Genomic DNA, 22,378 nt, shown 5'->3' on the forward strand with positions numbered 1-22,378 from the left:
GCTGGGTTTTCTCCCTCCTTCCTCCCCCTTTTCTTACCCTGGAAGTGGATCAGAGGAAAAAAAAAACATAAATGAAAGAAAATGCCTCAGACGCCCCAATCTGTATCTGGCTAAGCATCTCCATGGTAGCATGACCCCCTGAAATAGCCCATCATGCTTCACTGCACTCAAAAAGAAGTGAGTGCGGGGAGGAGAGAGGGTTGTACTGAGGGTTAGCAGGGGAGCGCTGCAGTGGATTCCTCCAAAGACAAGAGGTTAAATCACTTATCATTTCAATGTTTACGTTTTGTTTCAGCCCTGTTTTCCCTACCTCCTCACACAGTCTGGTTTCCTCTTTCTAAAGAAAATAATAGCTCTGTGTTGATGGACTTTACTCTGTGTAAGAGAAGCCAGAGACGTCCAAGATGACATAAATATTGTGACACTGAGATTAGGATTGCGTGTGTCAGGCAGGTATGAGAGAGAGGCTGCGGTGCTTTACTTTCCAGTTCCCAACACTGAAAATGAAAGAGGAGGGGGAAAAACATTCAACATTCATTTTATTGGTTTGGTTTTTGAGTACAGTGGTTATTTCTGCCTTCTCTGGCATTCACAGACAACACAAACAAATTATGACAATAACTGGGAACACAAAAAATATAGCTTTCTGATAATATCTGTGGCTCAGTCTAAGTAGTTAAAACAGATACAATAGTAACTCTCCGTACCTGATGGACACAAACGTAAATACAAACACTTAATAAACATGTAAAAACTGTCCAAAACTGGAACTAATACTTTTGAAATTCTGTGTGGTTTATAAAATGACAGCTATTTACATTCAATTTGAATAATTATCATTTCAAGAAAAAAAAGACAAACGAAAGTTTATGAGTCTGTCATTAACAAAAATAAACACTGATTATTCAAACATGTGATAAAATACAATATTGATTACACTAGAAGTTCCATTATGTTCAAGTGCTATTAATAAAGATACACAGGAGAGCTGCTGGGGTGGCAGATGCTCCTGTGAGAGTGGCATAAATCAAGGTGCAACTCAGAGTCAGGGGGCAAAAGTGAAAGGGTACAAAATTCAGTCAAACCTCCACCTCTGAGACACTGTCAAAGTGGTTAGTACAGAAAAAGAAGCAGTGACATGGAAGGTCAGAGTCCTCCACATCACTACTTTGGTTACACAAATAAGAAAGTTAAGATTGTATAACAGTACAAATACTGTTTTTCTGATTACATATAGGTTAAAGTTAAGTTATAGTGATTTAGGCAGTCTGATTAGAGCAGTGGCACAACATGCCACTAAAGGTAAAGATGGTTAGGAGTGGAAGCCAGTGCTTGTTCCTTATCACTTCCAGTTCTGTCACTTGGTACAGAGCTGTTTCTACATCTGAGGTCTGATGGTCTCAGTTCACAGCTGCTGGGGGATGTTTTTTTCTTCCAAGCTGAGCAGAGAGTTAAAAACAAACAGGAGGCTAGCGTTTTCGCCTCTCTTACCCAAAACAAAGAGAGTTAGCGTTTCAGTTTGGAATCTAACTAAATGCACTGACCAAAAAAAACATAAACAGTTTCAAACTGGAAACTATCAACATTAGCAGCTTCTAAAATCCTCTCGAAAAATAGACATTTTAATTTTTTTTCTTATATAAAAAAATATCTGTAGTATTTCTATGCAGTTCTTTTCACTGGACGGCTTTGACATGCAGTCAAATGTGCTTCTTGTATTTCACATATGTGAGTGTGTTAACGTGTTAGGTGAATGAGTGTGTGTCACTTTGCTTGAAGGAACAAGCATGTGTTAGATTGTACTCGTTGATCATATCCTTCTCTTAGTATGATTCCCTTTCTCTCTTCTTTCTCCCCGTGTGTGCTATCTGACATTCTCCCTGTCTTCCTGCAGTCCATCTTCTCGTATCTTCTGATTCCTGGGACGATTGCACGTGCCTGCTAACAGACGGTTTGCTGGCTGGACAGTGGGCTCTCCAGAGAAATGCTAGTGGGAGACAGGTCTGGACGGGTGCAGGGTTTAAACATGGAGGAGATGTAAAAAGCCTGCAGGCACAGACACACGACATGTCAGGAAATATACGTAGACCACACATGCTGTCAATCATCCTCTGTTTATAAACACTATGGAGATCAGGCTGGGGAAAATGAGCAAGAGAGTCTATTGTTTATGCTAACTCCGTCAACACAGAGCAGAGAGAAACAAATCCTGTGAAGACAAAGATAACTGTTTTTAAAGAGTATTTAGACAACAGAGATTTTCCACATACCACCCAGTACGCAGTGAGTCCTCCTTGGATGAAGCCAGTGAGGACGTCAGAGGGATGGTGACGGTAGTCAGAGATGCGGCTCAGACCAGTATAGATAGCGATCATCACTAAGAGGAACTGCAATAGTGGGCGCAACAGTCGAGCTCCTCGCCATGACAACCGCGCCTGCAGGTAGAACTGCAGGAATAAAACAAAAAAAAGATGTTTTTATGATTATTTGATACTTTCTTGTTATTAGGAAAAAAAGCATTCTTTTAAGTTAGTTTGGGGCTCTTTAATTGGATAGAAGAGAAACCAGGGTAAGAGTAGGGAGTGGATTACGGGAAAGAGGCCACAGGCTGGATTGGAACCCGAGCCACCCGTGCGAGGGCCAACTTCATGGAGTGCAACCTACACCGCTAGGCCATCTGCGCTCCAAAAATAAAAGCATTTTTAAGCTTGTGTATTAAAGAACTGCCCAAAAACTGTGAATTGATACTGAAAATCCTGTTTACAGGCGGTGCTCTTGAAGTGAAACATGCACTCAGTCTGCTACCCAGAGGGGAAAGACAAGCTTGGCACAAGGCCATTAACACTATCTTTACCCCATTTCCTCCTTTTGTTCATCCTCATCTCCTGCAGTGAAAAATGGATGTGTGCGTCTGTAAAAATGGGGTCACAGGGCGAGCATGGCACAGCCCTATGAGGTGGTTGGAGGTCTTGAACACTGGGGAGCACATGGCCTAAATTCCTGCGGTGAGGCCGACCCTCGCCGGCCTTTCTTTCCCTCTTCTCTCTTAAGCAGGTGTCACTGTTCCTGCCTTAAACGCCTACAGATGGCCACAGTCCGGGTGGCGTGTAGCTACAGGTTTGACACAATCTCTGGGGTCCACTGAAGCACTAGCTAGCAGCAAACTTGCACGCTGGTGTGTGTTTGTGCTTGTGGATTTGGAGGAGAGAAATTAGTTTGTCTTACTGAGACCACAGGATTTTTTCCAGACTATTTCTCTGCCTCTACACTCAATGAATTTATTAAGTGATTCTATAATTAGGGGTAAATTTCAGGTATACAAAAAAGTGAAAAAAGTATGTGCTTTTTTGTTGCATATTCTATTTGATTGCAAATGATACACATGGAATGTACTTAATTCATTAGTTGGCAAGCTTAAGCTTTGATGAATTCTTTAATATTTAAGTTAAAAAAAAAGTTTTTGAGCATAATTCTGTATCTTTGTCAACCATGTTATGGACAAAAGTTGTGACTATTTTTTCAACATTAATCCAAGAATTTAGAGTTATTCGACATTTCTATGCATGACTATGCTCCCCAGAAATGTCCCTCATCATTTATATCACAGTTTAGCCAAAATTTAAAAGAATTACGGGACAATTTTTGGCTCTTATGCAAACTGCAGACCTTGAACATGGCACCACTGGACCTCAATCGCCTTATATTTCTGTGTATTCACAGTTTCTTTTTTTAAAACATTCATAGTGGGAACACCAGAAAAAGTTGGTAACACAATTGTCAAACAATTAAAGCGCACCATGTACAGAAAACTGTTTCGATGGTATACTGATGAGGCAGAGTTAAAATATACCACACTTTCTTCATGGTTCCCACCAAAAATAGTGTGACTTCACTTAATTTAAGTCATGTGACTTTGGAGCAAACCATTACTGATTTATAGGCTTTTTTTCAACAGGTAACATGGTTGACGCTGATTTCTCAGACACAGAAAAAATGAATTATTTTATCCATATAAATTCTTAAAATAGTTTTTAAAACACCATAGGGATGTATTAATGATTATTCTAAACAAATATTGAAATAATATTCATAAACATGTGTTCTAATATTAATTTTGAAGAGCAAACTTGACATTTGAGAAATCGTACGGCACAAAAATTGCAAATTTCAATACATGATTTGCATTTATTATGGAACCTGCTCACTTTCTTATTAGATAAAAGTGAAATATCACCCAAATGACCCACTGTAAAAATTGGTCATTGTTTAAAATTAAAACTTTGTCAAATTGATAAGTAAATCCCACAGACATGAAATGTACCCCTATTTATTTATTATTTTTACTTTTTTATTAAAATAAAAAAAATAATCAAATAAAATAAATTAAAAAAAGAAAAATACCCCTAATTATAGAATCACTCTATTATTCCTACTGAAGCTCCTGTTATCATCATTTGCACAGTAAAGAGCACAAGTTCTCCTGTCTTTAAATTTAAACAGAAACATCCACTCTCTGTTCTGTTTTCCTAACCTGCATTATTTCACGCATTTGAATTTGGAAGTTAGCAAACCCACCAGTAAAGGGTTAATGAGGGAACTCATGATAAATATGGACATTTAATGGTTAATAATGAGCTTTTGTCTCTCTCTAACTGTCGTTTCTCTCCCACAATGCACCAATGAGCACTGGGCAGTGCAGTGTGACAGAAAGAGAGGGGTGAAGAATGGGGGGAGGCCGGGATGGAGGGGTTGAAAGGGTTTTTCTTCCTGAAAGAAGCCTGTCGATCTCTCAGCAGGCATATTCAGCCCCTCCACCCCCATCCTCTAAATGAGACCCACAACAAGGCCTCCTCTGTCTGTGGAGTCTCTTCATCTATTCATGTTCCCCCCGTGGAAAACATTCTCCAGCTCCCCCCCACCACCACCTCCCCCTCTGTCTCACCATCTCTTTCAGTTTGAAGCAGGATGCCTTTAGAGAACAGTGCACTCAAGGATCTCCTCCCTCACAATCAGGAAGTGCGAATATATCCAACAACATGTCTGTGTGTGTTTGCGCATATTTAATTAGCTTATCTAGCTAATAGTTGCTGAGAGCGTTCTCGGCCTTGCGGGAACCGTCTTGATTCAAATAAGTGAGACGAAAGTAAGAGTTGTAATATTCCCTTAACAGTGTAAACACAATGCATAAAACCATAATTACTCAACACAGCTCAGATGAAAGTGAAGGTCACATTCCAGATGGTTGTTTCCGTGTGTGTATGGGTGTGTATGTGTTTGTGTTTAACAGAGGACTTGACTTACTGCCAGGTAGAGCATGGTGTACATTGCGAAGGAAGCGTGGCCGGAAAAGAAAGACTTCCTGAAAGAGAAGGTCAAAAAAAGATGCCGGTGGTTACATATTAACCCTTGAAGTCAAGCACCTTTAGTCAACAAGCCAAATCTTTCCACAGCAAAGACACACACACACACAGGGAACAAACCTTGCTTCGTCTACCATCTTTTCTTGGCTTTGTTGGCAGACCACCTGTGGCACATAGCTGTCCGGAGTGCAGTTTATAGACGCGTATGTGATGTTACAGACGGATAAGAAGTTGGGTCGCAGGCGCCCGACGCTGAGCTTGGCCATATTAGTGAGCGACATACCCACACAGCAACCAAACATGAAGCTGCCCAGCTCCTTGTACAGGCACGACACATAGCAGTTTCGAACAAAAGCTCTTGAGTGAACACCTCGGAAGCGCACACGATAACATTCACCAAGAGCGATCTGAGGAGGAGGAGAGAGGAGAAGAGAAACTGGTTAAGTCATAGAGTACAGCTGCACAAACAGCGAAACTGTAAAACAGTGTTTGTTTTACTAAAGCATACATGCTCGCACACTTTAACTCCTGTCTTACCGTTAGGCCTGTGATGATGATCCCCCCAGCGATGAGCAGGCCGTCGGGGATGGCCTCTCTTTCTATAAAGGGATAAGTGATGCTGGGGTCTCCGCAGAAGAAGCCTCGCCTGTAAGGAGCCACCGCCTTCAGCTCACACGCAAAGAATGGGATGGAGGCTGATGAGATGAGGCAGAGAAGGGGAGGGGAAGTGGGCAAAAAACAAAAGATGGCCTGATGAATGTCTGTGAGTATATGGACTGTGCAGCAGAGATAACAGAAAAGGGGAGAAAGCCACAGACGGAGACAGAGACACCTCTGTGTTGTAGGAACATGAGGGGAGCAGCTCTTTAAAGTGTCGGTTATCTGTGACATGATTTCCAGATTCCTGGGGGATCAAGAATTCCACACATAGCTGCTTAAAACTGAGGATCAGGGGGAAGGAGAGACGACGGACATAGAAGGAGAAAACAAAATAGACTGGGGGATGAGGATGACAGTGGAGAATTAGGGTGAGGAAGGAGGGAGAAGGTATTAGACAGTGTGTTCCACAGAGACATTTCTACAGGAAGACCACAAACTCATCGCGAGGAGGGCAAAGAATGGTAACACTGCTTTGAGCCAATGAAAAGCAGCATTTTTTTATCTCATTTCACAACGAAGATTAACTCGTGCCCCACAAATGTTTTGCCTACGCTTCCTGCTAGTCACTAATTATATGATTCCTGTATCAGGTAAAAGGGTGTCAAGGTCGAGCACACTTAAGCAAACAAACCGCACAGCTACACAGTTAAAAGTTCCCCATGATAAAAAGGTTTTACCCCTTAAAACAAGGAGCTAAACCTCAAGGCATTTTAATTTGTATGGTACTTAAAAACTAATAGCCAATAGCCCCGCATTAGCCGACCCAGCCTGCTCCCATTCTTTGTCCATTATCCCATGTCCCCTCGTCACCCCATGGAATGCAGCGAGGACATGGGACTAATCATTAACCTTTGTGCCTCTTCCTGTCATCCCAGGCCTGCTGGTTGGCTGGAACGCACCCAGTCCAAAACACTGCTCCTGCCAGGGAATCTCACAGACTACGTGACTGAGAATGCACAGGCCACAAACTCAAAGTCCGGCACAGCGGAGGATCACAAGCATGTCCTTCATTATTAATAAACAAACAGTTATTGGCTGATAAAGTGCAGCGCACTAATACCTGACCTACTGCAGCAAACTTGTTCACACTGGGTTTGTTGCTGCTCCCGCATTCTGTGTGCTGTGACAACCATACAGTCCATCAATAAAGCTCAGCCTCAGTAAACTGATAACACAGATAATAAGGGAATAATCTATAGGCTTTAGACTATCACCACAAAAACACACGAAAGAGGCAGCTCTTCAAGGCCATGTGACTACAGCTCAGAGAGATAACTCCATCAGGTTAAGACTTTAACTGTGAAAAGTCTGCGTGAACAACCTGTAAAGTCAAAGTCATGCTGCCCTAACAAAGACACAACAAAGATAAAAACAGACCTCTTTCATATGTTTTAAGAGGGGCCTGAGTCGGAAAGTCAGGGAGGGTGAGAGAAAGAGGGAAACATGTTGCCGGCAGATAGCAGCGACTGTGACGCCAACAAAGAAAGAGAGGGTCACAGATAGGAAACACCTCTTATCTGACCCTGATCTCCCACTCAGCTCATTCGGTCACCAGGTTTACAGCATCTACACCCACACACACACACACATGGCTAAATACATGCTGCTCTGACCCACATACAGCTGCAAATAGGCATCTACGGACAAAAGGAAAACATTTCAAAGAGCATGTTAGGACTGAAAATGTGCTCATGATGTCAGGTTTCTTACATAACACACTTTAAGTAACAGTAATATTATAATAACCTGCTTGATCCAATTAGTTTATATAAGCTCAGATTGTCAGAGTATTGTGTAAAATCTCAGAATGTCCCTTTATTTCATTCAAATCTAAAATAAATATCCCGTGTGAAGGTTTTCTTGTTCTTTTCAGCCACCTGTATGAAATGCACCCCTTAACCTCCTAATCCTAATCCTCTTATCTGTGTGTATCATACATTTGTGCTCTGGTTTATGTCTGGTTTAAACTTTGTGTGTGTGTGTGTGTGTGTGTGTGTGTGTGTGTGTGTGTGTGTGTGTAACCATGAACTTCAGTAAGGTGTAAATGTGCTCTAACTGAAAAACTGGTCATCAAACCGTCAACAGTCACAGCTCGCTGGTGTGACAAGAGAGTTGCTTGCATGCATGTGTAGGTTGGTGCCTGTGTGTGTTTATATACTGTATGTACATAAGAAGGTGGGGTGATTGTGTTTCAGATTAGTGTGTGTGAGTGCAATGAAGCAGCAGACACACACTCTTAATTACCTGGAGGATGGACAATGAAATTTTCTGTGTAATCATAATTTTACCTTTGAATAAAAGTTATTGGAATTTAGCTTGATGACATTAACTTGTTGTAGGGATGTTCAATACCACTTTTTTCTTCAGACCAATACAAGTACTCTCTCTTGAGTACTACTCACTGATACCGAGTTCCTTTACCACAATTTTTTTGTCTCTTAACATGACCTGATGTACATTTGCCCCAACTACTGGTGAGGGGGACTTATTCAATGTCAGATTTTATTGTCCTGAGTATTGGCTGCTGATACCTTGTAATAAGGCGGGTATCAGCCCAATACTGATACCTGGAATCGGTACTCGCCCATCCCTAATTTGTAGTGAAAGGATTTCTTTGAAAGTGGAAGCTGCTGCTTCTGGGAATTTACTGTCAGAAACAATAAGCAAAGCAGCATTTCAATCTAGAATCTGATTTCTAGAACTAAGTATACAAGATTCTATACACATTACCTTTTAAAGGGGACATATCATGCTGATCTGTGATTTAATGCTTACATATAATATAATAAAATTGAAAACAAGACCTTTCACCCCCTGAATTTTCAAAAAATGAGATATTGTATTTTTTCTGATATCCTAGAACGAGATTTGATGACTCTGAAAATAGGTAATTGACATTTGGCTTCGGGATTTCAACCTTCGTGACGACACTAGGATCCTTTCTTTTTATTGGAGTAATATGATAAAGCAGCTCCTCCTCTGTGATGTCAGTTAGGACGTGGTCACACTGGCCATCCAAAACGTGCCGTGCCCAAGCACGATTGCCCCCATGCAGCGCTGCTCCCCAGCTGTAGAGTACGGACGGCGGTCACACTGCCCCAATATGAACCAGACTTTAGCAGGTATCACAGACGCGCACAGCCCGCCTACGTCATCGTGAAGCATTTGTTTACATGAAGCGCGATCTCATCAGAGTCAGCACAATGAGACACAGAGAGCACTGCTACATCTTTAGAGACTTTTGGACTTATATTAAGTCGGTTTCTTCCGACACAGCCCTCTAACACCCCCGCTTTGTTTAAAATGATTGGCGAGAGATGCGCTTGCGGTGATAATACGTATCGCACGCGCTGTCCGCGTGCTTGTGCTCGTGCATGAAGTAAACCGTGCCGAAGCCCACCTCTTCGAAGCGTGTCGAAGCACGGAAGGGAATCGTGCTTGAGCACGGTACAGTTGCGGTCACACTGGCCATTCCAAACGTGCTTTACGGCCGAAGCGTGCCTAGGCACGGCACGATTGGCCAGTGTGACCGCGTCCTTAGTCACACAATGGCCACCGAGGGATACACCCACCAAGAGCCGAGTATAAACGTATAAAGTATACATGTTACAGTACCGGTTTGACTCACCACACTGAAGCATCCTGAGATGATCTGTGACGAGTTGGATTTTCTTCCTCCTGAGCTGCAGAACCGTCCGGGTCTGACTCGGGGTCCAATACAAAAGAACGTATCCTACACGCTGTCATTTTATTAGTGCTATCAATGCCTTACGGTGAAGTTTTGGCAAACAGCAAACTCGCTCGGTCTGCTCCATTCAATATGGTGATTTTGTAAATACTGCCATGCTACAAAAACCGCCCCCTGGCTCCACCCCCTCCGCCCCTTTGATAGAACTGACCAATGTGAGCACAAAGGGCTGTGACGTTGCGAGAATGGCCTAAAATTAGGATATTGAGAACGCTATTGTGGGGCAATGAAGGAACTAAATGACTTGTACTGAGGGCAGAAATGCTTTACAGGCATCCTAGTCTGGCATAGTGAAAAGGAGAAACAAGCATGATATGTCCCCTTTAAGCAGCAATGCAAATGTCTTAGGCAAAATACAAGACATGCAACCTGAGATAAAAAGCCGGCTTGGTTTTGCTTCCATCACATCTGCATTGTGTTTATGTGTCACATTTTTGAGCTCTTTTTCATTCGCCCAAACAAGAGCTGTCAGACAATTACTTTTTTGTTTTCTGTCGCTATCAATCACGCAGTTGTCAATGATAAACATGTAATCAATCACAAATTAATTGCACACTTGCAATCTCTTCCAGGAACAGTTTTTATGAAGTACTTGGATCAACACATGAGTGGAGTAATATGCCTAATTTATGCCTGCTTTTCATTCAGATCTGTTGAGAAAGATCTAGAGATTGTTATTTCCAACCTAGCGTAAAAAGTAAGGGAAGATTTGGCCAATTTTTCATGGGTGCGACTCACATACTCTGCTCTGCAACTCATCCCACAAATGCATGTTGCTTGGAAATGTGGCTCCATTTAGAAGAGGAAATAAACTTTACAACAGTATTGAATTTATTGCCAAGGAGCCCTGTTACAGCAAGATTAATTATCTGCCGAACACAATTTTCTTCTAAAAAGCTTTACTTTTAGTGCTCAACTTTTACCTGTCACATTCAAACACATCGCAATGGCATTCTCAATACCTTCCCTTAAAGTCATTTTTTGACCCCATCTTTAATTTGACTTCATGTCACCTGGTTTTATTAGCTCGCTGGCCTAAAGTTTGAGTGTGATACTAGAACTGTTTTGAGTGAAGGAGAAGGATGAATTTCCAGCAGCAGCAAGAAGTTGATGGAGTTTTTTCAACCTGACAGTCAAAGGCAGTGTATTTAGCCATACTTTGAAACCTAGTTGCAGGTTCAACCATGTTTGCAACAAGTGACCAACAGAGTAGGGATGGGTACTGAATTACGTACTTTTATAGGTACAGACCAAATTCTGTCAAAAGTACTGGGTACCGATTCATGTGAAATCAAAAGGTACCATGTTTAGGTACCTGAATGCATCTTTGTGGCTGTAAGGGAGTGGAAGAGTAGACGACTTTCCTTGCTGGACATGAACACAGCATTGCAAGGTTATATATGGAAGAATTAGCATGTTAAATTGAAAAAATATATATTTTATTAATAAACAAATTGATATTTTTTACCACATAAACTCAAAAAAGTGCCGAAAAGTGGTACCGTTGAGTACTGGTACCGATTGCCAGGCATTGGGCATCGGTACCGTATCGTTTCAAATGTGAAAGGTACCCATCCCTACAACAAAGTCACCTTTTTGAGTTTTATTCTGGTTAGCTGATTTGATTTCATTAGGGATCAACCCGAGATATAATGTCTCTAGAACATCATGGGACCCGTGATAAATGATGGTAGGGAGATACGCTCATACCTTCTTGATTTTTGGGTTTTAAATAATATGACACTTTATCCATTGAACTATCACTGAGAATATGTTAATCACATGTCAAAAGACTAGCTGTATTGCATCACAAGTTCAGTTTTTGGTCAGTTTTGTTGACACTAGAGACCGTTTTTTTGCCATCTCCTGACAAGCCTCTTCTTTGTCTCCACCGGTATCTGCGCTCTTCCTCCAACAGGGCCAGTCTTCAATCAATAATCAATCCCATCCTGCACTGAGGCAGAGGTAATGGACAGGTTCTCCGTTAAGAACCAAACTCTTTCTCAGGCCTGGGAAGGACCACGGATTACTTAAGTGGTTTTAAGGAAAACATGTTGCTGAGCCAGATAGCAGCATATTTTATTACCACAGAACTGCAGATGCTGATGGCTTGCAATTGTTTCCCAGCGATTGCATGACGCCCATGAATAGATTTGGCTCCAAAGACAAAGAACCAAAGTTCACTCCACTGTGGCAAAGCTGTTTGCAAAACTCCTCAAAAATAAATAAATCCACCAAAATTTCCCCATCTGGAGTTGTGACACACTATCTCAGTTCAGAATAGTGAGAACAAAAGCAAATGTTTAAGAAAGCATGTGGAAAGTTATTCAGAGTCTGCGCAATCCTATATAAATCACAAGCTCCTGTTTCACAGTCAACCTCCATGCTTTACAACTACATTAAAACGGTTTTCACAACAAGACGCAAAAACCCTCCAGAGACCTTCGCATCATCTGTCAGGCAGCTGTGAGCAAACCTCAGCACCTGGCCAAGACACACTGAAAAAAAGAGCCAGGACAAGAAAGCTGGTGAAGGGACCCAGTGAGAGGAGGAGGAGGAGGAGGAGGAGGAGGAGTAGTGGGCTGGCTCACACAGCCGGGCCAAAATGTGCTGCTCGCTGGGCCTGACACTCAAAGCAGGAATGCTTTCAAATAGTGAAAAGGGATAGAAAGAAAGAAAGGAGGGGGAGAAGAGAAGGAGGGAGGAAGGAGAAGAGGAGGAATGAGAGCAGAGGGGATATGTGCCTCACTCTGAGAAACTCTTCTGGTTCTAATTTACACATCTATAACCACAGCCCAGAATGAGCTCACTGTGAGAGAAGAACAACAACAACCCAGAGCAAAAAGTGAAAAAGAAACTTATGTGGGGAGGAAAAAAGGCAGAGAACAAAAGAAGAGCAGATGGTGGTTATTCATCGACTCGCTTCATGGTCATGTTACTAAACATCTGCTAATCAATACAGTGTCAGACTAAGCACTGGGCTAAAATGCACGGCCTGGAGGCTTGTAAATTGACAAATGGGGATGAGGGCAGTAATACTGGGGTGAGGGAAAACTGGAGTGATGGAGCCAAGAGAGATGCTGCATGGGTTTGTCGACAGAGAACAGCAGACGGAGGCGATTAGTGGTGGTTCTGGAATGTGGGGGTCAGAGATCTGGGCTCTGCTGGGACCCGCTCTGTAAACACGACCCCACCTCAACCAAGAAGAATACCCCCAAACTCACAGGCAGACTCACACAGACAGAATAACCACACTGGGATGCAAACAAACCAAATCCACAGCCACAGAGACTAACAGACAACCAAACAATCCCACCCAAAACCCACCAGCACCTCAAAGACAAACTAACTGACCAAATAAACCACACGAAAGCCAAATAAGCTGAAAGACAAGCAGGCTGAAAGCTAGTTCACAGTCATAGACCACAACAGCCAGTGCATCCTCATAGATTAGTCTGACACTCAGCCTAGAGCTGTATCTAAGCCACAGTAATGGGCATCTGCTTCATCACACCCAATAGTATCTGACCGTACAGGCCTCCATCTACATTCGCTCTCTGGTAGATAATCACTGAGTTGTCAGCGTAGGTCCATCTGGCCTGCAGCTCAGGACTGGGCAGCGCCTGGGCTGCAACCCAGCTTGTTACAGCACCCTTCAAGGGTGGTCCGTCCACCCTCGCTGGGCCCCCTCGACAGCTTGCATGTGCCAAAGTTTCCCAACTAAAGTTTAAGCTTCTTGTTTACCTTCGAGTCAACCTTGCAAAAAGAATAATAAGCCAGTGAACTGAACTGCAAAGTGTCGTAATTTGTATCGCTGCAAGCATGATAATCCCTGGTTACGACACTTCAAGAAGCTGTGTGACTGCCTGCCTAACATGCTCTGAAACAGCAGTCTGCAGTTGGGCTTGGTGGGCTTGTTCAATTATTCATGCAATAATGACTTTCACTGCAAAGAGCTGTCTCCAACAGCAAGCCTTGATCTGTTCTCTCTTATAATCGCTATTTAGTTTGAGTCAGGTACTCTTAGGCAAAGCCAAGTCTTTTATGTTCCACCTGATATTAAAAAAATCTTTGTTTGAGGGGGAAGACTGTATGCTCCATCAAACAGGCTCCAGCACACTCTTTCTCGCTCCGTCTGTAGTACTGTAGGGCAGGTTACATTCAAACAGGGGTGAAGTCATTCGCACTAAAGCTGTGATTATGATTGGCAACTTACATAAACCCAATTAAAGTATTGTGTGTGCATGTGTATGTGCATGGCTGAGCATCCCAGTAGGTGGTTTTCCCTGTTCATCCTTGGTGGCCTAATCCAGGTATGGAAAAGGTGGATGAGGGGGATAAGGGTGAGTGGTTGCCCTCTGCGCTAAGACACACATTTTTTTTCCTTCATGATTGGCGGGATCGCTCTGAGAGACTCATCTGTTTGGTCTACCCTGATGGAAGCACAAAGACACTAATCAGAGGAGAACAAAGAGAGACCGAGGAGCCAAATCAGACCTGGATCTTTTTTTAATCATCTGCTGTCATCAGCACGCAGCTGCTTCTGCTGCTGGACTGCAGATAGTTTGTTAAAGTGGTTAACCATTGTAGTGTGTTGAAATCCAATTCAAGTGGACGAGGTTTTTTATTTGTCCTGTTTGCAAAGCTGAATGTATCCAGTTTATATTCCATGAGAAAAACAGGCCACCCCAAAGACCCAAAGAGAAACTAAAAAACAGATGTATGTTCTCAGCTTGATATATGAAATACATGTTGATGCACGAACCTGATGAACTCAAACAGAGGAATTGGAATACGATGTATGTGTACCTGTTCCCTCCATCGCTCCAGGAGGGATCCCCCCCTCACTGTTACTGTTACTTTCCTTTCCGCCAGTGGAGACATGCTCTCCACAGCTGCTTCTGTTCTCTCCACACTTCACTGACCTGCTTCCTGGAGCCCAGCTCTGGAGTTCAGGGCATGAGTGGTGAGGCCTAAAGTGGGCTGTCTGTCTGCCTGTCTGAGTCGGCAGGAACATAAAGGACCCGCCACTCTGGTATGCACCTTGGAAAGTTTAAAGCAGCTCCCTGTTGGGTTCTGCGGTGTGAAGGTAAGGGTGTGGACGATGGGGTGAGGTGAGGGATGGTGGTAAACACAATGTGAGAGGAACACAGGGTTGTGGTGAGACAGCAGGGGAGGTATTTGGCAAAGGGCAGCCTGCTTGTGCTTGTGCTGTATGTATGGAAAGAGTCGAGGGCTGCAGGGTTGTTTTGTCTGCGTTTTTTGGTTTGCATGAAGCTGGAACAACTTCAGAGTGAATCTTCAGGGGACGAAGGGAGGGAAGGCTCCAGCAGGTGAAATGTGACACAATGATAAAGCAGACTCGATGATAGGTAAGTACACCATGGCGCCAAGGGGGCTTGCTAAGTCTCTTTATAGGGGGATAGGGAAAAGAGGACGAGTCATTAGTTCTAAGAGACGTAAAGCAGAGGCTACAGGCTGTGTTGGGATTCAGGTAGATACTTTGACGGGAAGCCTTTCCAAGCCCATTCTAGCTAATGAGCAGTGAGGATTAGAGTACCACACACATCTTTATTCAATCATTACGGTTAATACTATGGACCACCTTGGGCACTTATGGAACCGTCATTGAGGAGAAGATTGCAGCTGCCTCATTAAAACTACATTTGAAGCTGTTTGCTGTCTGAACGCTTCCTATCCTTCTTAGAGCAACTTCCTCTCGAGTACAAGAATAGACAGCTGTGGATAAGATCCCCAAGGCGCCCCTGGGTCTGACTTCTGACCCCTACTGTAAATCCTCTACCCCTTTCCTCTCTCCACACCTCAATCCACTCTCCCTCCCTGGGGCTGTTCTCTCGTTCAGGCTCTCACTTGCCCTTAAGCCTCCAGGCAACTGAGACATTTCTTAGGCCTGAGCTGGCTCTGGTGTGCTAATGGGAGAGGGAAGACGTATTGACGGTGAAGTATATGTGCCCATGTGGCCTCCCTAAGGAAGACGGCAGCTAATGGATTCCTGAACCTCTGCAGTAATGTCAAATAGGAAGGAGATGCATTAATACACTGACGAGGGAGAGTACGCAAAATCACTTCTTCCACTGGCTAATGATTTGTCTGAGGCGTTTTTAATGGCTCTCCATCTGTCAGAGTGACGCCAGTTTGTTCCATAACTTCAGAGTGTGTTTGATCAGAGCCTGAAGCGCACAGCAAAACAGGCCCGGCAAAATTGTCAACAAACAGTACGCACATGGCAGCTGTAGGAGGGTGTCCACAATGGCAGCAAGGATGACGCATACTTAAAAAAAAACACCCACACCCTTACTTTTACTCATAAACACACACACACACACACACACACACAGAAATACATACACACAGGAGACGATTTAATATTCCTGGCCCTACACACTCTGACATGCTGTGACGTGTTGGCTTCTCGCTGTCTCACTCACTTGGCAGCTTTCTCTGCCAAACAGAAAGAACCAGGAATCCTCTAACATAACTCCGCCATCCGCCCAAAACACACATGCAGACATAGAACACACACACACACACCTATTTACATTGCTGGAACACCTTCAGTCCCAAAATAGAGTTTGCCTGGAGAAAAGAGGAGTGAAAAAAAGGGGGAACAAGGGGACAAAAGAAGAGATTAGCCGGAAAGAGGGAGCGCTTTTAGAATTCAGATCACTGAAGTAGATACAAGTCCTCTGGTCCTGGCATGCTGCTTCACGTCTAGGACAAAAACACACTCACACAGAGTGGTGATCAACTGATTGTAGACACTTTTAGTTTTAAAAAGCAAATAAAGCCATTTTTGAAATATCACAGTGAGAATGATTTTCTTTTTGTTAGTATTTCAAGCTTACATTTCACGAAAGTGTGCAACTATTTCCCAATTAACCTTTACAAAAAGGTCAAACCCAGACAACCATAAAGTTCCCCTGAGCTGTATAAGCTAATGGAGGGTTTTCAAGTGCCAATTCCAATTATTTCCCAATGACTCTTAAGAGAGTCAATAACTGGTTTTATTGGGGTGATGACAGAGTAAGGACCACCTGTGCTGGAGGGGAACAGCAGCACAGGCAGGGGGAGCCTGTCCCTGCATGCTCAGCAGATATGACAAACAGCCGACACCTCCTGACCTCTGGGTGGCTGGACGTTTGATGTTCGATGCAGCCACAGGGCGCAGATTCTGTCAGCTCTCTCCTGGTTGGACCCCGTTAGCCCCTGCTCAGAATGCACGCAGGTTAAAACACGAGCAGACACATGCATGCTGTAGCTTTTTCATGCAATCCACTGACACTGAGCTGAACCAGAACGATCCATCTTCGTGAAGAATCCCTCATGTGTGCGTCAGAGCAGTAACATAAACAACCCTGACTTATTGCAAGTGAACAGTGACAGACAGGCCCCGTGTTGGGCAAGAGGAGGATCAGGCAGCATGAGCCAAAGCCTCGGTTAAATTCATTGCAGCTTACAATTCATTCATAACTTCACGCTGTTTATCAAGTTTATCTTCACTTTTGTTGTGGAAGAAGTACTGAAACGTGCTGAGAGACAGTAAAATCCTCAGATCATGGTGGAATCCCTCTTCAGCTGATAACATAATGACGCCAGGATGCTTCAGGGTAAATTCCACACTTACATCAGTGAACAAGTCCTTTACGGGAGGAATAATGCCACCGGGTCAACCGTCTGAGGGAGTCTGCTGATAACATTTTTCAGGGGAAAAATTGGGTTAGTCAGAGATTAGAGTGTGAAGCTAAATGAAGGGCCTAATTCATTTGTAAAAAGTGATGCATTCACTGCTGAATGCCCGCAGATTAGTCAAGATGAAGCCTCTGCTGATAACTGACATGATGGCTAACAGGGCAGAGACAGGCACAGAGCAGCCAGACAGATGCTTATCTGTTAGCCATCTAATAGCTTAACCAGGGGCAAAAATGATGTAACAATACGTTGTTTTGTACTTAATCACTTAATATTACACAGAGAGGAGTGGGCGATGAACCACATCCTTTGTTTAAAGCTGACAGTGACCTAGAGGAGCAGACTAGACAGAAGAAAATTAGATCAACTTTTAATAGAAATATTTTTGTGATGCCCGTCACCACCGTCACCAATCTAGGCTGAGGCAATGTGGTCACCCAGGCTAGAGAGCCATTGGTTCGCCTTTATAAAACTGGAGAATGCCAATAACAATAGACTCATCATATAAAACTCAACAACAGATAAACTATTTGCTGAAAGCTACACCTTGGGTAAAACCAGTGATAAATCAAAGTTTGTAAAGTGTTACCCAGTCACATTGCTGTTACCAACCTTAACCTAGCTACATAGCTACACATTCTCCAAACTGCTTCAAAACCAGAATCAACACGCACTTTGTGTCACCACTTTTAGAAAAATACAAACTAGACATCAATATTTTTGCATCAGCAGCGGATTTCTTACTTCCAGGGCCAAAATTAACTCAGCTCATGTATGTTTTGTCAGATGGTCAAAACCACACATTGACATAGCATGACAACTAACACAAGAAGGTAAATCCCTGAAACTCTACAAAAGCTGTTCAATCACAGCTCACATGTATTTGCTCCTCTCAGCTCTGTCCAGTTTGAGGTTCAGTGTTTTTTATCAGTGCTGTAAAAATATTGTAAAATGGAGATGAGAGCCATCAATCCATGAAATTTGAGAGAAAGTGGGTGGCGTGCTCAGTGTGCCAAAGGAGGAGAACTGAAAGAGAGAGTACTTCCTCTGTGGTGCTGACTGATGCTGTGTCACCAGCCACTTTCTAAACCCAGAACAAAGCAGCTGAGAGAAGAGCTAATAGCATACCTGCAGGGGTCAAGAATAACACGACAGTGAAACTAACTGCCTCACACTGTTGTTTTTCACTGCCAGGCTATTTCTCCTGCTTTAACTGCCAACCAGACTGAGACCTGTCCGTCTGCCTAGACGGGTTCCACCTCTCGTGTTTGCTGCCGGTCCAAATAACCGCTCAGTCACACGACTCTGATGCTCCCTTCCTTCTTGTTGTCATGCAAGATGACGACACAAAACCTATTCATCCATATTTTCAACATTCAACTAAATAAGACATCCAGTACAGCAGATTAGACTGGGTACCTCCAGACAGGTTTAAGAGGATTTCAGAACAATTATAGGCACCACGACACACTGGAGAGAGTTTGAAAGTGCTAAAAAGTTTTACTCAAGTCCTGCATGAGTCCCACAAAAATACCACCATTTGACAACAGTAGCTCCATTCTGTTTTGCATTTTTCCTACACCAAAGTAAAGACAAAATATTTGTTCTTTTTTAAGTTTACATTTAAATTCTAGTTTACAGGCACTTGCATCAGTTCTAATGAGCAAAATCCTCTACAAGGTAATACAAATGTGACGTGGAGCTTGGACACCTTTGTCCCTCATATCTTTGATACTTTGCGTTTTGATTTTTCAACACTAATATCCATATAGGATCAAAGGACTTTTTACTTTCAGTGAAACGCTCACAGTTACAATATCACTGGTTGGAACTTCATGGTTAAGGGATAGGTTGAGAAACTTTTGACATTGAGTCTTCACTGGTAATAACATCCAAAACAATAACAGTTGTACCTCTCTACATAAATAATGCTTACTTGTTCACAGCGGCCTGTAATGGATGTTACACATGTTAATGTGACAAATTATGCTTTTTTAGTTTATTTTGTCCTTTAGTCTATTATTTGCCCTTTGTCAGTCAAAACATACAAGGTTTGCCTTTGCTGTATGCTTAAAAATCATATATTTTGCCATGATATTAAATAAAAGCAAACACAAGTTCACATAGCTTTACATGGTTTTAATTTTATCAAGTTTCAATATGAGTTAAGTACTTTTCAGATTTCTGAACCTCAGGTCTGTCAGTAGGCCCTTGGTTGTAAACACAGGGTCCTTTCTCGGTGTGAAACCATGAGTACATTTGATCAAACTGTAAGTGAGCAGAATTTGGTTGAGCACTGCTCATTATTTGTGGATAAAAATTGTGTAATCCTACACTGACACGCCACAGCACTCAATGAAATGCGGTCGTTTTCGGCACGACAACAGAAGCACGGGGCCTGTTTTTCATCCCAATTCCCACGTTCCTCTCCAGGGAACTTTGGGGTTTCCATGGGAACAGATGAATTCCCGGGACAACTCTGCTCCTGCCAGCTGAGCCCCCCTCCTCCCTCGCTCCCTTCTGCCCCCACGTGCGCTGAGGGGAACGGGCTGGAAGTTTTTCTGCCTTTTGAACACTTTCCATTTGACTTGTGGAAAAATGCTTTGCTGCTTCGTTAACGTTGAAAAATCCCCATCGCCACCAAAACAAGCTCGTTTAAACTCTTTCTGACCTCTAAAAAAGTCAACATGAAGTACGGAGATGTTGACATATGTAATCAGAAGACTATGGTTACAAGTAGGTCCTTTGAGACAGCCCAACAAAAGTTGATAAAGCTTTATCAAAGTAGTGAAGTGACGTTCATTAAAAAAAAAAAAATTAGCGTAACAAATATTGTCTAACAAAGAAACATTTAGTTTGAGTGAATAATAAGAATACTTACCGATAAAAAGACATACTACATCCAACCCGACGAGCATCCTCCTCTTTGTGCAATGCGATTTTCCATCCTCAGGTTGGGCGAGGAAATGTTTCCCAGCACCGTTTTCTTTCCCCTCCCCGGCCCCTCCGCTGTCAGCTAACCGCAGTTGGAGCTCCGCGTCCCGGGGCAGCGTGCTGCTGTTGGTACCGGTGGAGTTGAACTTTTGCATGTCTTTGCGAAAATTACTAATACCTTCCTCCAAAAGGTAGTTGCAAAGAGCCTTCTAAGTCTTGGCTGGCTGGTGAATAATGAAAATTCACAACACTTTTCAGTCCATCCGTCGTCGGTGCAACAAATCCATGTCAACCAAAGTTTGACAGCAGCAGACCCCGGTCAACCAGCCAACTGCTAGTTCATGAGGTACAGCCAGCAAGCCAACTCTGTTCGTGTGACAGAAAAAAAGCTTGAAGGTAAGAAAGGGAGATACGGAAAATATCTGGATTGGAAGGAAAAACAAACATTCAACTCAGTTAATCGTCCCTTCAAACTTCTTCTAAGTGGGAGCGCGTTGTACTCTGAGCTCTAAATCTTCATGAACACCGAGCTATCCCAAGCAAACACATCTGACAAACGGAACCTTTCCTTTAGAGTTTCAAAATAAAAGTACTTCATTGATGAATTTCTGTCCTGGCGTTGGTTGAGCAAGCGAGACGTTGGAAAATTGTGCCGTTTCCGGTATGATTTGATTTAGCTTGACGCAGACGCAGTTCTTGGAGCTCCGCGGCAAATCCCGGCGAAATCGATGTGGGGTTTACAACCATTGACTGTATCACAACTGAAAACTGTGTCTAGTCCTTCATCTCAACATGTCCCATTCACCTGACCTGGCAGCTGTTTAACATCTGCCCTTCTTCACTGGGATTTCTCTTGTCCCATTAGATTGTCCCACCCATTAGGACTCGTCCCACAATTCCTGTCCTTTACTGGCTGATAAGGCAGACGCTAAGAGATAGACAATGAAATAAGTTTCCTTCTTTTTTAAAATTCATTTTTTGTGTGTGTGTATTTTACAAATGGTCTAAAGCTATTTTATCTAGCTGAAAGGGACTTAGCCTCATTTTATTTTATTTTATTTTTTTAATCATTGCTTAAGTTGGCTGCAGCTCGATCATTAACCTAATAAACACATGCGAGACTGAATTTGATTTTTCCACGATATTGACTTGACTGGAGGCTCACACCGCCCGTGGATGAAGACAGAAATATTGGTCAGGCTTGGCACATATCACAGTGTGGTCACACATGGTTTTATCTTTCATCACAACTTATTAAACATAAATGAAAGAAAACAAAATCAGAATCTTAATGTATCTTGATATAGCTTAATGCATTTGTTGATCGCTCAATTAGCAGATTTGTCACGTGGTTGACCTCTTGGTTGTTGTTCAGTAATGCTGTGTTCACAGTTTGTGGTTGATTGTGATGACGTTACCCTGCCACCTGGTGTACCAAACGAAGCACTGCGAGGTTTTGTGTCTGACACAATATTGATAGCCTTTTAATTTTTTCTTTTTTTAAACAAAAATAAATCAATAAATAAACAAGAAGATGGCTTATACATTCGTTTCTTTTCTTTCAAAGTTACATTTGTACAGAAATGAATGATACAAAAAGTAAAAAAAAAAAAAAGAAACCATGGGAATGGAATCATTACAAGTTATTTTTAATACATACATACATACATATATATATATATATATATATATATATATATATATATATATATATATATATATATATATATATATATATATATATATATATATATATATATATATATATATATATATATATATATGAATTTATTATTCCAGAGGCTTTCCTTTACTGATTTAAAAGCATCAAACAGTGTAATAAGCCACCGTTGTTTAAGTGTATTACCCATGTGCCTGAATTTTTTTTTTTAGTGCCATTATTCTGAGGTCAAATTTTTACTTTGATTTTGTATCACTGGGAAAAGACAAATTTATTTTCATGAGC

General features: G+C 42.4%; 1 protein-coding gene across 1 annotated transcript; it reads right to left on the bottom strand.

Annotated features, from left to right (window-relative positions):
* Positions 1 to 533: 533 nt before the first annotated feature.
* ppap2d (phosphatidic acid phosphatase type 2D) lies at positions 534 to 21,159 on the bottom strand. Its single transcript, XM_074695790.1, has 6 exons — positions 20,360 to 21,159; positions 5,898 to 6,055; positions 5,481 to 5,767; positions 5,302 to 5,359; positions 2,271 to 2,447; positions 534 to 2,046 (listed from the first exon to the last, which is right to left on the bottom strand). Exons 1-6 carry the CDS (start codon positions 20,565 to 20,567, stop codon positions 1,942 to 1,944), a joined length of 993 nt encoding a protein of 330 aa, XP_074551891.1. The 5' UTR covers positions 20,568 to 21,159; the 3' UTR covers positions 534 to 1,941.
* Positions 21,160 to 22,378: the final 1,219 nt, after the last annotated feature.

Source organism: Halichoeres trimaculatus, unplaced genomic scaffold, assembly GCF_033239565.1.
Source record: "Halichoeres trimaculatus isolate MK-OKI-2021-1 unplaced genomic scaffold, fHalTri1.1 fHalTri1_scaffold_20, whole genome shotgun sequence".
NCBI lineage: Eukaryota > Metazoa > Chordata > Actinopteri > Labriformes > Labridae > Halichoeres > Halichoeres trimaculatus.

What these genes read in the sequence shown, in the direction of transcription:
- ppap2d (XM_074695790.1), bottom strand. Translation starts at nt 20,567, where the DNA reads ATGCAAAAGTTCAACTCCACCGGTACCAACAGCAGCACGCTGCCCCGG. An exon ending in TCATCATCACAGGCCTAACG is followed by an intron (nt 5,768 to 5,897) that starts GTAAGACAGGAG and finishes CCTCCTCCTCAG; the next exon opens with ATCGCTCTTGGTGAATGTTA. An exon ending in AAGATGGTAGACGAAGCAAG is followed by an intron (nt 5,360 to 5,480) that starts GTTTGTTCCCTG and finishes CTTCTCTTTCAG; the next exon opens with GAAGTCTTTCTTTTCCGGCC.